Source organism: Cornus florida, unplaced genomic scaffold (assembly GCF_030987335.1).
Source record: "Cornus florida cultivar Cherokee Brave unplaced genomic scaffold, ASM3098733v1 CherokeeBrave_3.0.0_Hap2_Chr05, whole genome shotgun sequence".
Taxonomy (NCBI): Eukaryota; Viridiplantae; Streptophyta; class Magnoliopsida; order Cornales; family Cornaceae; genus Cornus; species Cornus florida.
The window spans coordinates 87,268,436-87,283,325 of NW_026775575.1; the positions used below are offsets into that span (position 1 = coordinate 87,268,436).

Genomic DNA, 14,890 nt, shown 5'->3' on the forward strand with positions numbered 1-14,890 from the left:
GGAATTATTATGGTAAAAACAAACCTATTCAATCGATCTTGTGGACATGTAAAAGATTCAAAATAGATAAATAATATATACTTTAGGAAGCTGATGAAAGAGTAAATTTAGGAAACAAGATAAGCAGCATATGTTTAGGACAACTCCATGGACATAATCTTTACATAATTACCTTCATTGATGTCCACCAAATACTCAAACTAAGGTCAAGAACTTAAATTTTAAGTCTAAAAAGATAAGCAGGACATGATGCATAATATTACTAAATAATTGAGCCGCCAGTTTGGTGCAGCATGGCATCAATCTCATCTCCATCCTCCATTTCTAGCTGAAATGACAAGAAAATTTTTATAAAAAAAAATAATCAGGACAGCATGAAACCTCAGCTTTTATGTGTGTTTTTTAAATTTTTGTGCGTGAGAGAGATACCTCATCAGGAGTCTGCTCCGCTCGAAGACGGCGTCCATCAAACAAGAAGGCAATTGAGTTGAACTCCACTGACTGTCTATCACAATATGCATTCATAAGTTTCTTCAACTGAGTGCTTCTTTTGATCCTGAAAAAAACTTCGTTTCCATCCTACAAGCAAACATCAGTCGGTCAATTCATTACTTCACCAATCATTAGTTCATAATTGATGGTTTACCGGTCAGAGGTGTCCAAAACAAAGGATCAATTATAATAACTCTCATGGGACTAACACGGTGTGAAAAATCATTAGGCTTTTTATTAGAGAAATTATATTTCTTGAAAACATTTGTTGCTTCACCAAGGCAGTGAGAAAAGAGCAGCAACAAACAGGATTCTGGACAATTGTGAATCATAAGGCCAAAAGTGCTGATGGCTAGCAGAAGCCGGGGTGGAAACCATGGATAATGATGAATACACTAGGCCTAAATTGTTCGTAGCAGAGGCTAGATAACTATGAGTAATTATGAACCTGTAAGCACATAACTATTCTTACCGTTCTACAACGATTAAAGCGACTTCATCAAAAAGAACAAAAGCCTGCCCTATTATTTGTCTTCATTAGTAATTATTTAAAGAATATCAGCAAATACATTTTCAAGGGGGTACAAAATGGAATATGCCTATGAATTTTCTAACCAGGAAATTGTACAAGGTTGACACTACACGAAACTATAAGAGTGCTGAGTCTGGTGGAAGCCAGTATTTGGATAGTCCGAATTTAGACTCCAATTCATTCTGCAAACTATAATATTTAGATGGTGAAAAATCTGTCAAAAACTGCCTAAAAAGACATCATCTGTAAATGACAGGAAATAGAACCTAACAGCGCATGTGTCAGAAACTAGCGGCTCATAAAAGTAAGTAGGAAATGGTTGACAAGTCAAACCTATAACGAGCAGATTCAGTAAAATGAATAAGCACGACAAGCCAAATTGACACAGCATGACTACGAACAAAGCTCTTAATCACGTTGTGCAGTCATACAGATGAAGCTTCATTCAACATTTGACCTGTACAAGCAATAATCAAAACCTTTGGACACTACTCCAAAATGAACTAGACCTTCCCCAACTAAAATTCTACAGTTCCTACCAATAAGTGATATTTCTATTCCTACAAATAATTTTGCAAAAAAAAAAAACAAAGAAATGAAGCACAAAGCAGCATAATATCTCAGAAGTAGTTGGATTCCTCTTGATTGAAAAGCCGGCCTCAAGCTTGAGTGATCTGCAGATCCAGGGAAACAATCCTACGCCCTCAGTCAGTGCAGAACAGCATGAAGGCCCCCTGACTTGACTTCCACACTAACTTGACTACCATACCATGTCATTATATCATTCACATTACCAAAAGTATGCACCTTTGATACTAATATTTAGTGGTACAACATGGTTGGCTTTGCCGCATTGGTCAGTTTAGTATCAACCCAGAGCCAAACCAATTTTTATTGGTTCTTGTTCACATTACCTATAACTAATCCACATATCACTGAAATCAAACCAACATAACTCAAGTAAACCTCAATTTGGTTTGAGTTGATTTGGTTCTACAAGGCATAATGATTATTTGGCAAATTCAAAATTGTCTATATAATATCATGGCACAAAAGACATCTACTTGTACAAATTTCTTACTTCACCTACAGATATAACTTTATCTTGCATGTCAGTGTTTTGAGCACCTTCATTCAATGTTCATATCGATCCTCAAACTATATATTTTATTTTATTTTTTATTTGAGTGCTTTAACTCAATGCTTTGTTTGTTCCCTTAGTTTACAACATTTTAAAACCAATCATCAATAATACATCTAAAAAAATAACTCAAGACATACATACATACATACACATACATACATACATATATATATGTTTATATATATAATGTTGATTTTGGGGTTGGGCCGGTTTACCCAAATAATCAAACCTGGAGCAAAAAACAAATTGAAATGGACCTCTTATTTTTTAACCCAAGAACAACCTAAGATATCCACGTACTGGATCAAAATGGATTAAATGTTCTCAGATTATATGGCCAAAGTTGCACCCCTGCTAACATTTACATTTGCCGAGCCCATAGAAAAGAGATTGCTGCCTTGCTACAGTATTAACAAAAAAATGTGTAATATTAGGTGTAGAGGGCCGAGCACTAGTCACTCGACCTAAAAGCTTAAGTTGTCAGGTGTAGTCAATGTGGGACAAGAACTTCTAAAATTCTCCCCACCAGAACAAGCAACGCCCTCGTTACAGTCGAACCAAGCTACCTAACCCAGATCCGAACCATGTGGGCGCTTGGTGTGACACTGGATCAAGGACTTGGCCTAATCTGATACCACTTTTAATGGCTGGGGCACTTGCCATCCAACCCAAAAGCTTAAACTGTTAGATAGAGCTGCCTACCCGCTCTTATAAGTCCAAGACCCTCTCCAGATGGGGAGAGGATGTGGGCAAGAACCTCTAATAGTAGGACACTTGTAGTGTGACTCTACAAATGGCCCCAATCCCAATCAACTCCGTTTCTAAACATTTGCCAACGCCTGTTGGGTGAAACTGACTCACGATGAATACAGCTTCTGCTAAACTTTGCATTCTATAAAAGTCTATTAATTCCAATCCAACATAACATGGATCCAAAGAAAGGGAAGGAGTTTAAGATTGCCTCAAACACAGAAAAAGAAAGGAAAAACAACAATGATAAAATATTCCCCTAGTTACGAAGTACCCCAATCCAATAATTACTAGAAAAATAAATTCCACAACACAACCTCCACCGCCTTCAGAGCCAGGAAATATGGTGGCATCCAGCAATTAAAGTTTCCCCAGGGACCTGAACCAATAATACAATAGAACAATAAATATTATAAATTCTCATTGTTAGTTGTGCAAGTGATATAACCATCAATGTAATTCCTTATTTTCTTTCCTGTATCAAGATGAGGGTTTAACTTCATTGCAATCATACAAAGGTTTTATCTTTCAGGAGAATTTTGATTTTAGAAAAATTTTGTAGACGCGTTTAATCTGAGAAAATAAGCTTTTAGAGAATTCTTCATATATTGCACATTACACATTCTGATTTCTTTTCAAAAGCATAAAGTTTCAGGGTCAAAGTTCACAAAGTACCAAATCCAGATTCCATTTCCATTAAAGAACCAAGATTCCATTTAAAGCCCCAAAGAGTTCCTTCAGTTTTTTTTTTTTTTTAAGGCCCTTTTTTCAACTTTGAATGATAAGAACATATTCATTGTTCTCTGCTTGTGGTGGTGCCAGTGGATATATGTGTATAAGTGGTCAACTTTTTCACTCATACAATGCTCGTAATAGCCACCAATCAACACTGATTGACACTGCTACCATACTTTGGGCTTCATACATAGTTCATACCATGCCATTTTGATCTGGTATTGTACAACAACAGTCTACAGTAAACTGAAATAATTGGGTCAGCATGTCCAGCCCATATATCATCAAGGCTTAATCAACCAACTTCTAAAGTTGTCCTGAATTCTCAGACTGGAGAGTAATAATCCATTGAAGCACATTATACAGTACTATAATGTGTCTTATATGCACACAGCAACTTGTGTTTCTAACAAAACTTTGCAGGAAAACACTCAAATGACTACTAGAAACAAAACCCCTACTAATAAAACAGATTAAAAGGTAAAGAACAAACCGATAACATAAATAGCTAAGAAAAGGCACCACTCAGCAACAAAATTAGAAAACCAAACCCAACATGCAATAGAAATAATTAATTCAGAAATAGTAATAAAATTTAAAAAAAAAAAAGATCAAAATAATTAAATGAAGCATTAACTCAACATGCAATAGAAATTAAAATAATATTCTGAGTGTTAAAAACTAATCAATGATTTACAAAATAAACATAAGGCGCAATAAACTGTAATCACAATAGCAAAGAACATGTAAAAGATTGCGAAACCCTAGCCATTAAATCAGAAACCCTAAAATGAATATCAAACGATTCTACGAAAACTATTCACGAATCACGAACAATCTCTGATGTAACATGCAGATGGATGATTGTTTAGAGAAAGAAGAGGACACAGACCTGACCCTTGACCTTGAGATTGATATGAGCAGCAGATTGATCGCTGGGCTTCTTATCTTCCTCCGCCGCTGGTTGCTGGTTAACGCCCGACATACTCTTCTCTCTCTCGACTCGCTTTCTCTCTCTAGACTCTGTGACCTACCGTGATCGTATGAACCACTGCTATTTCAATACCCTACAATAGTAATGTTGTGGACTCTCTACTCTTGACTTTTTTTAATTGGCTGCAAAATCACGCCACTTTCTTGTCGTTTCGTCGCCCTAAATTGAAAATTTTGTTATTTCATTTGTTCCCATGCTGTATAGATGCAATACAATGAGTAAATTACATTGATCTCCCTGATATTTGAACAAATTACACATGAATAGACTATCGTTTATTATATTGGATTTCAATTAAACTTGTTTACCAAAAAGTGAATCTAAATGTGAAAAACTCATTAATGCTGTTATTTTAATATATTCAATGGAAGGGCAATATTATCATTTTATAAAATTTGTCCAATTAGAGATATTGTTTAAGCACATGTATCAAACTTCGCGTATAATTTGTTCAATTTTTAATAAGTAAAGACTGAATATTTGAATAAAAATACTTCAATCAAGGTATCTATTATGTTACTAGATCATTTTAATACATAAAGATTAAATTTTTGAAATAAAATGAGAGTTTTTAGTTAAACTTATTCGAGTTCCTTTCGACGTCACGAAGTATGTTTTAATGAGTAAAGATTGAATCTTTTGAATAAAATTACTTCAATCAAAGTACCTATTATGTCACTAGACATTTTTAATGACTAAAGATTGAATCTTTAAATGAAAATACTTCAATCAAAGTACCTATCATGTTACTAGACCCTTTTAATGTATAAAGATTGAATTTTTGAATGAAATTGCTTTAATTAAAATACCTATTATGTTATTAGACCTTTTTAATGTATAAAGATTGAATCTTTGAGAGAAAATGAAAGTTTTGAATTTTATTTATTCGAGTTCCGTGTGAAGTCGCGAAACATGTTTTAATGACTAAAGATTGAATCTTTGAATGAAAATACCCCAATCAATGTACTCATTATGTCACTAGACCTTTTTAATGTAGAAAAATGAGAGATTTGAGTTAAACTTATTCGAGTCCTCTTTGACGTCACGAAGAATGTTTTAATGAGTAAAAATTGAGTTTTTGAATGAAATAACCTCAATCAAGATATTTATTATGTCACTAGATCTTTTTAATTTATAAATATGAATATTTGAAAAAAAAAAAATGAGAGTTTTGAGTTTAACTTATTTGAATTCTTATTAGATGAATTGTTTAAGCACATGTATCAAAATTCGTGTATAATTTGTTCAATTTTTATCAAAACTCAGTATAATTTATCTTACCGATGTAATGCTTACAAGCAAAACCATTAAGACAATAAATAAACATTTCATACATAGTGGAATATTGAAATTCAAAGTTGTGGAGGGAAAAAAACTCCCTCCAATAAGAATATTCCACGTCATCACAAATGTAAATCTATCTTCCAAAGGCCCGTCATGCTCAAGCCCGAATTGAGTGTATTTTTAGCCCAAGACCACTGTTATTTGTCTTCCAACCTCCATCAAGGCTGAATCAAGAGGTCATCAGCCCAACTTGTTAATATTTAACATCCGGTCCATTATTCAAGCCCAGCCGGATCAAAGTATGTTCAGCCCAGTTATTCAAGAATGCACAAGTCCTACCAGTTGAAGGATTTACCATAGAAGGAAAATTCTGAGATAGGAAGTTCTGTACAAGGCAAGTTCTATGCATAGAAAATTAGACAATGGAAAGAACTCTATTAGTAAATAATGTTTTTATAGAAAGAATTGGATGACAAGTAACGCGAGTCTTACAATAATTTTACAATCTTTTGTATATAAATAGAGGCTTAGACCTCCAATAAAGGGATCAAGCAATTCTACGCTTATCTTTATACGGTTCTTGTTTATTTTATTTATTTGTTGAATGAGTTGTTTTATTTTTCTTAATCATTATTGGTTGAGCGAAATTTTGCACCTACACTTTGGCGCCGTCTGTGGGAATCGTATAAAAATATACTCCCACTTGTTCTTCAAATCAAATCCTTAGTCGTATTTGGAATGTCAAACGGAGAGTCAGCAATGAATCAACAGATAGAATTGATGCAAAAGATGCGAGAGGAGTTCTTGCACCAATTTGAGACACTCCGGCAAGCAAACGATACGAGTGTCACCCAGATAGCTGCGCTTCAGCAGCAAACTCATACGCTGCACACGGCAATGGCCAGGCTAACGCCACAACCACCACCAGGCGATGCTGCAGCACCACCCCCCACCCAGAATTTACCTCCAGTTCACGAGCCTCCGGCCAACGGGACACCACCCAACGGGGCTCGACCTAATGAGGTTCAGCAACAGCAAGGGACGAGGTCCGAGGCGGTTGCTTCGGATAATCTCCCGCGTCGCACACAGGATGAACAGGCCGAGTCCAGCCATAGGTTTACGGTATGGTCCAATGGCGCTCCAGATGGCGCACGCGTACAAAATGCCTTCGACGAAAAGAAGCTATTAAGAATTCAGACACCAGCCGAGATGGCTAGAGAGCACAAGAACTCCTTGGTCAAGACCCCATTTACTGACGATGTGTACCTTGTGGAGAGACCAAGGAAGTTCACTATGCCATCCTTCACCCAGTTCGATGGGGCAGGAGACCCCTCTCGGCATCTCGATCATTATGCGCAAAAGATGGCACTGGACGATCATAACGATCCGTGGATGTGTAAGGTTTTTCCTACCAGTTTAACCGGAGCAGCGTTAGAATGGTTCAGGAATAGGCCACACAAGTCTATCCCTGATTATGAGACCTTGTGCACTATGTTCTTAGCCCAGTATTGCGGAAATAAGAAGCAGAAGAAAAGTATCGCCAGCCTTTTCACCATAAGGCAAAGGAAGGGAGAAACTCTGCAAGATTTCTTATCCAGGTTTAACATGGAAGCCTCGGAGATAGCAGATTGCCACCCTGCCACGGCAATCGAAACATTTAAGTTGGCAATGATCCAGGGAACCAAGTTTCACACATCATTGATCAAATATTCCCCCCTGGATATGCAGACTTTGAACGCTAGGGCACAAATCTACATTCGGTTGGAGGAAAACGTAGCCCACTGTGCACAGCATGCTACCCTCGTCACAGTGGAAAACAAGTCTCGAGAGAAAGTTACAAGCACAAGGATGCAGAAGATTCCTCATGCCGCCACACAAGTCACCCAAGCCCCTCTCCGTACTACCTGAGAAGAGGAAAAAGGACAGAGGACAGGCTTACCCCTCTCCATACTACCTTAGCGCGCCTGTTCCAAGAGAATAAGACGAGGTTCGCAACTCCTCAGCCCATGAAACAACCCTTGGAGCAGAGGGACAAAGGCAAACATTGTGCCTACCATAGAGACTATGGGCATACCACCAATGACTGCAGGTCCCTTCAGCGACAGGTAGAAAGCATGATAGCAAGAGGAGAGTTGGTGGAGTATCTCGCCACGAAGGAGTACGTAAAACCTCGGGAGGTTAACCCTCGACGGGTAGAGGGCGGTCAGGTAAAGGTTATCCATGCCATACACGGAAGGTCAGAGGATGATGAAGAGTCTAAAGAGTTGTACAGATCCAGGCTGAGAGAGGCTCATAAGTTACGAAGATTGTCTTCGGTAAACACGGTTGCGCCAGGCAGCATCAACATTGGATTCGGTAATAATGATCTGTCTAGAGTCCAGCGCCCGCATGAAGACCCCTTGGTCATCAGCCTCTTAGTGGCGAATTATATGATCAGGAGGGTGCTGATAGATCCGGGAAGTAGCGCCAACATCATTACAAAAGCAGCCTTCGATCAGCTGGGGGTTTCACCATCGTCCATCAGGCCAACTTTCAGCCCTCTAATGGGGTTTGATGGTACTAAGGTGAATCCGCTTGGGGTGATCGATCTATTCGTTACTGCAGCAAAGAGGACTCTGAAGGAGAACTTTGTCGTGACGGAGATTCATCCATCTTATAACCTCATTATGGGGAGAGGTTGGATCCATCGTATGAACGGAGTCCCCTCTACCCTTCATCAAGTAATGAGGTGTTTATCCCCAGATGGCAGGGAGGTCATCGACCTCTGGGGAGACCAGGTTGCTGCAAAAGAATGTTACATGCTAACGCTATATGAAGCAAAGAAGGCGTCGAAATCACCTCAGTCAGAGGCGAATCCTAAAGACGCAATCAAATAGCAGTTACAGTATCCTCTGCCCAAGTATCTCAAGGCAGAGGAAGAAGCCGAGACTGAAGCACCTACCGAGGAGTCCCTCGAAGCTATAGAAGTAGTCCTCGGATACCCTCAGAAAGTCACCTACATTGGCTCATCTTGCACAGCCGAAGAGAAGGAAGCATTGATCAGGGTCATTCGGTGCAATTCGGATGTCTTTGCCTGGGATCACTCGGACATGGTAGGGATCGATCCTACGGTCTCATGCCATAGCTTAAGGGTTAACCCAGAATTCAGGCCAGTCAAGCAGAGGCACCGACAGTTCACACCTGAACGGAATCGCATAATAGCCGAGAAAGTAAATAAACTATTACAAGCAGGATTCATTCGAGAGGTGCAATACCCACAATGGCTCTCAAATGTAGTAGTCGTTCAAAAGAAGAATGGGAAATGGAGGGTATGCGTAGATTATACCAACCTTAACAAAGCTTGCCCAAAAGATAGCTTCCCTCTGCCCAAGATTGATCAAATGGTGGATGCTACGACAGGTTATGAGAGGCTCACATTCCTCGATGCATACTTCGGCTATAATCAGATTCCCATGAATCCTGAAGATGAGGAGAAAACCGCTTTCATCACAGAGACGGGCACTTACTGCTACAGAGTGATGCCCTTCGGTCTAAAGAATGCCGGAGCCACCTACCAGCGACTTGTCAATAAAATTTTCAATAATCTACTGGGGAATACAGTTGAAGCCTATATCGATGACATGGTAGTCAAGAGTATACGGAAAGAGAATCACCCGAAGCACCTCCAGGAGGTCTTTGATACTCTCAAGAGGTACAATATAAAGCTGAACCACACCAAGTGCTCCTTCGCCGTCTCTTCAGGACAGTTCCTCGGGCACATTGTAAATAAAAGAGGAATAGAAGTAAGCCCAGCTCAGGCAAAGGCACTCATACAGAACCAAGAGCCAAAAACCCGCAGGGAAGTGCAAGTTCTAACTGGCCGAGTTGCGGCCCTCAGCCGGTTCATATCCCGATTATCTGATAAGTATAAACCTTTCTTTGATGCTATTCGATCCAAAAACAAAGATATGTGGGGACCTCAGCAGTAGGAAGCTCTCAATCAATTGAAAAGCTACATGACAAAACCCCCAATCCTTTCTGCTCCAACGCCCGGAGACACTTTCATCCTGTACTTGGCAGTATCAGCTGTAGCAACAAGCGCAGTGTTGATCAAAGAATGAGGCAAGATTCAGCACCCAATCTTTTACACAAGCAAAACGATGACGGATGCCGAGACGCGGTACAGTAAGACGGAAAAGATAATCCTGGCGTTAATTTATGCCAAGAGGAAACTTCGACATTACTTCGAATCTCACAGCATAGTGGTACTTACAAATCACCCTATACGGGCTATCCTAGCTAAACCAGACTTGTCTGATCGAATTACAAAATGGGCTATTGAACTTAGCTCTTTTGATATCACTTATGCACCAAAGGTATCTCACAAGGGGCAGTCAGTAGCGAATTTCCTACTGTAGTATGAAGATCAATCTGAGGAGCCGACACTTCAAGAGCTGTACTGGGAATTATGGGTTGATGGCTCTTCCAACCAGAAAAGGGCAGGGGCCGGGATTGACATCACAACACCCGAGGGTACCAAGCTGCAGCAGTCAATTTGGCTAGATTTCCCAGCTACTAATAACGAGGCCGAGTATGAGGCGTTGCTCGTCGGACTTTAGCTACCTAAACAGCTACAGATACGGTGTTTAAAAGTTTTTAGTGACTCACAGCTTGTGATCAATCAAGTGACAGGGCACTATTATCCCAAGGAGGAACGTATGAAGTCATATAAAGATGTTGTAGAGAGTGCCATCCGGGAGTTCGATCAAATCGAATTCCATCAGGTACCACGAGATGAAAATGACGAAGCAGATCGATTGGCCGCAGCCACATCATTTTCAGACGAAGAGTTGATTCGGCTTGGTCCAATCGATGTCCTCGAAGAACCTAGCATTACTCCCTGGCAAGAGGTGATGGTGATCCCGGAAGTTCCACGCGAGCCATGCTGGATTGATCCAATCGAGGCCTACCTCAAGGAGGGAGTTATCCCAAATCAAAAAGCTAAGGCAACGAAGCTTAGGCTTACCGCGGCTAAATACTCAATCATCAATAACCAGTTATACCGAAGGTCATTCTCCGGTCCTTATCTCAAGTGTTTAACCCCTACTGAGGCTCTCACAATTCTAAAACAAATTCATGAAGGAGATTGTGGAAATCACTCGGGAGGAAGATCCTTTGCACACAAAATTCTAACCCAAGGTTATTTTTGGCCATACTTGGCTCGGAATGCCGAAGAATACTCAAGAAGATGTGACAAGTGTCAGCGCCATGGTCCAATAAAGCATCAACCTGCCGAAAATTTGCACGCCATGGCTAATCCATGGCCATTCGCCCAATGGGGGATTGATGTAGTAGGACCGTTACCCAAAACCGTGGAAAAAAAGGAGCATGTGTTTCTGGCTACGGATTACTTCACCAAGTGGGTGGAAGCTGAAGCCTTCTCTAGTGTCACCCACGAAGAAGTAAAGCATTTCATTTGGAGCAACATTATTTGCCGGTTTGGGGTACCAAAAGTCATCGTAATGGACAATGGTAAGAACCTCGATAACAGAAGTACAAGAAAGTTCTTTAACGAACATAGAATCCTGTAAAAATTGGCTGCAGTTAGTCATCCACAAGGCAATGGGCAAGCTGAAATAACTAATCGCACGATATTTGGGTGCTTAAAGAAAAAATTGGAGAAATTGAAGACAAAATGGTACGAGAATCTCCCCCAAGTGCTCTGGGCCTATCGAACCACTCAAAGACGACCCACGGGAGAAAGCCCATTTGCTATGGCATATGGATCCGAAGCTGTCATTCCTACCGAGTCAATAATCCCAACCCTTCGGACATCCTTGGTACTGGAGGGGAACAATGAGCAACAACTCGAACATAGCCTTGATCTTGTGGACGAAAGGAGAGATGCTGCAGCAATTCGGCTCGCGGCATACCAACAGCAGATGTGTAACAGTTATAACAAGCGTGTCCGGTACCGTAGGTTCGTGGTTGGCGATTGGGTTATGAAGCAGGAGACAGCGTATGTTAAAAAGTTGGAACCCAACTGGACAGGACCCTACAGGATTACCGAAGTGGTAGGGAAGGGAGCTTACCGGTTGGTTGAAGTTGATGGGCGTCCTATTGCACGTCCATGGAATGCCATCCACCTCAAAAGGTATTACCACTAGCCAACATTGTCAATATCGTATGTATGTTTCTCTTTTTATAACAAGGGGGATCCATACCTATATGCCGTGATGTTAACACAGTGGTACGGCTATTACAATTACAGTTGATTATTACAGTTACAGTTGGCAATTTTTAATAATTTCAATCACAAGTTTTTCATTTCAATTTATTTCGTTTAATGAAATTCAAGTTTCCCTCTTTGAGATTGTCAAAATTTCCCTTGATCAACTTCATTGTTGTTATGCAAAGAGTAAACACTGATTGGCGAAAGAAAGCAATCATGCCAAGTGGCTCTTTATGGGTGGTTGGTTTATTTTTTGTATTACTATTGTCCCACATTGTTTAAAAATAGAACAAACACGTAATTCACCTCGGACCCTAAGTGTCCGAGTTCGCTTAGGATCCTAAGTATCCGAGACAGCTTCGGACCCTAAGTGTCCTATTCAGCAATATTCCTCCACGACTCAGTGCCGAGGAACAATTCGCCTCGGATCCTAAGTGTCCGAGACAGCTTCGGACCCTAAGTGTCCTATTCAGCAATATTCCTCCACGACTCAGTGCCGAGGAACAATTCGCCTCGGACCCTAAATGTCCAAGTTCGCTTAGGATCCTAAGTATCCGAGTTCACTTAGGATCCTAAGTATCCGAGATAGCTTTGGACCCTAAGTGTCCTATTCAGCAATATTCCTCCACGACTCAGTGCCGAGGAACAATTCGCCTCAGACCCTAAGTGTCCGAGTTCGCTTAGGATCCTAAGTATCCGAGACAGCTTCGGACCCTAAGTGTCCTATTCAGCAATATTCCTCCACGACTCAGTGCCGAGGAACAATTCGCCTCGAATCTTAAGTGTCCGAGACAGCTTCGGACCCTAAGTGTCCTATTCAGCAATATTCTTCCACAACTCAGTGCCGAGGAACAATTCGCCTCGGATCTAAGTGTCCGAGACAGCTTCGGACCCTAAGTATCCTATTCAGCAATATTCCTCCACGACTCAGTGCCAAGAAACAATTCGCCTCGGATCCTAAGTATCCGAGACAGCTTCGGACCCTAAGTGTCCTATTCAGCAATATTCCTCCACGACTCAGTGCCGAGGAACAATTCGCTTCAGACCTCTGGTGGCCGGATTAGAACTTTTTCCTCCGGACTCCAAGTGTTTAATACCCTGTGGATATATCATAAGTTCATCATGATCCACCCCACATCAGGAACACACGAGAAAGAAATAGTATGTATACGTCTACTGCAGGCAAGTCAAAGGCAAGAAGAGTTCACTTAACAGTTATATCATTGTCCATATGAATCATCCTGAGATGTCAATTAAACTGTTAAAAGGATCTCCTTCTTCCCATCATCCTTACTTTTTCTCGGATAGCATAAATCCGAAGCATAAAGACAATGTGTTTTGTTTGTCATAAAAACATTACCAGTCAGAAAAGTATGAACAATATCAAAAGCATACAGCAAAAACAAATCAGGTATTAAAAGCCTAAAACAAAAATTATATTTATTATCCCAAATATACTGTCAATAAAAACAAAATACATGGTTTTACTTCCTCTTCGGATCGAAGGGAGTGGATTCAAAAACATCCACTACAGTAGGACTTGGGGTAGGAGGAATTGAAGCCGCAGGGGCAGAAGAGCTAGGAGTACCCTTCAGGTGCGCCTTCACCATCTCGGCAAAGCGGATTTCAGCTTCCAAAGCCTGTGGCCCTTCATCATATTGAAAGTGCACCCCCACCTGCTTGTCAAAAGCGTCCGGATCCATTGTCTTAGGGCCTGAGCCCTGATTATAGCCAGACCGAAACGCTTTAGCACTAGCCAGGTGTGCCAGACAGGAGTAGTACCCCTGCATTTGCTTCCCCGCCTTGAAGCAAGTAGTAAGAGCCTCGGTCAGGCGTTGAATTTCTGCATGAAGAGAATCCACCTTAGCCTCAGAAGCAGCCAACTGTCTCTTATACACATCCTTGGCTTCAGTAGCTATCTTCAGATTGGTAGAGGCAGTGGTGGCTCTCTTCTCTGCTTTGTCAAGATTCTTCTCCAGCTTCTTGATGGAGAGGGATTGGGCTTCAGCAGTGGTGCAGAGGGCCATGGTGTGGTATAGACTCTGTATAAAAAGATAACAGAGGAACAAATATGAGCATAAATGAAAACATAAGTAAGCAAGAGTAATATAATTCTGAAGGAGCAATACGAACCTCTATGGCCCGGACCGGGGCAGAGGGGAGTAGTTGTTCCAACCCCATTTGGCTGATGGCTTCCTCGTCCTTTGGGAGCCACATCCCTCGGGCCACAGCCAGTGCAGCTGAAGGGTCTGTGATCACAGAATCCCCTGAATGCAGGACTGACTTGTCAGCCCTGGTGAAGGAAGGAGTCCAAGGAGCCCCAGTTTCAGCCAGAACATATGCCCTGACTTCATCTTCAGGTTCGGCCTCTCCAACCTTTTTCCCTCTGTTTTTAGAAGGGACCTTATCCTTGCCAGAGGATGGGGGGTTGAGGCGAGATTTCTTCATTGGTGGTTCCTCAGCCTCCACCTCACCCTCAGTAGACCTAATAACAACCAAGGGTTGGGCATCTTCGTTTTTTTTTTTTAAAGCCTCAGCCCTCCGTATCTCCTCCTCAGTCATGGGGAAACTATCAAAGGATGGTAGAGATAGATCCATGAGGTCTGCAGCAACAGCACTGGAGGCAATATCCTTGAGGTTTGAAGAAGTTAGCAGGTCCTCGATAGGCGAGGGGTCACTCCAGACTCGTTCCTCAAGAAAAGAAAGTCTGTTCCTTACTGCGAAGGATGGGAATGTAGCTGAAAAAAC

General features: G+C 41.1%; 1 protein-coding gene across 1 annotated transcript; it reads right to left on the reverse strand.

Moving 5' to 3' along the window:
* Nucleotides 1-54: 54 nt before the first annotated feature.
* LOC132307405 (small ubiquitin-related modifier 1-like) lies at nt 55-4,732 on the reverse strand. The gene is made up of 3 exons (XM_059805146.1): nt 4,546-4,732; nt 430-579; nt 55-328 (listed from the first exon to the last, which is right to left on the reverse strand). Exons 1-3 carry the CDS (start codon nt 4,636-4,638, stop codon nt 263-265), a joined length of 309 nt encoding a protein of 102 aa, XP_059661129.1. The 5' UTR covers nt 4,639-4,732; the 3' UTR covers nt 55-262.
* Nucleotides 4,733-14,890: the final 10,158 nt, after the last annotated feature.

Bases quoted from the DNA above. Each gene is read 5' to 3' on its own strand.
- LOC132307405 (XM_059805146.1), bottom strand. From the start codon at position 4,638: ATGTCGGGCGTTAACCAGCAACCAGCGGCGGAGGAAGATAAGAAGCCC. The intron at 580-4,545 runs GTCTGTGTCCTC...GTTTGCTTGTAG, and splicing joins ATCTCAAGGTCAAGGGTCAG to GATGGAAACGAAGTTTTTTT. The intron at 329-429 runs GTATCTCTCTCA...TTGTCATTTCAG, and splicing joins CGGAGCAGACTCCTGATGAG to CTAGAAATGGAGGATGGAGA.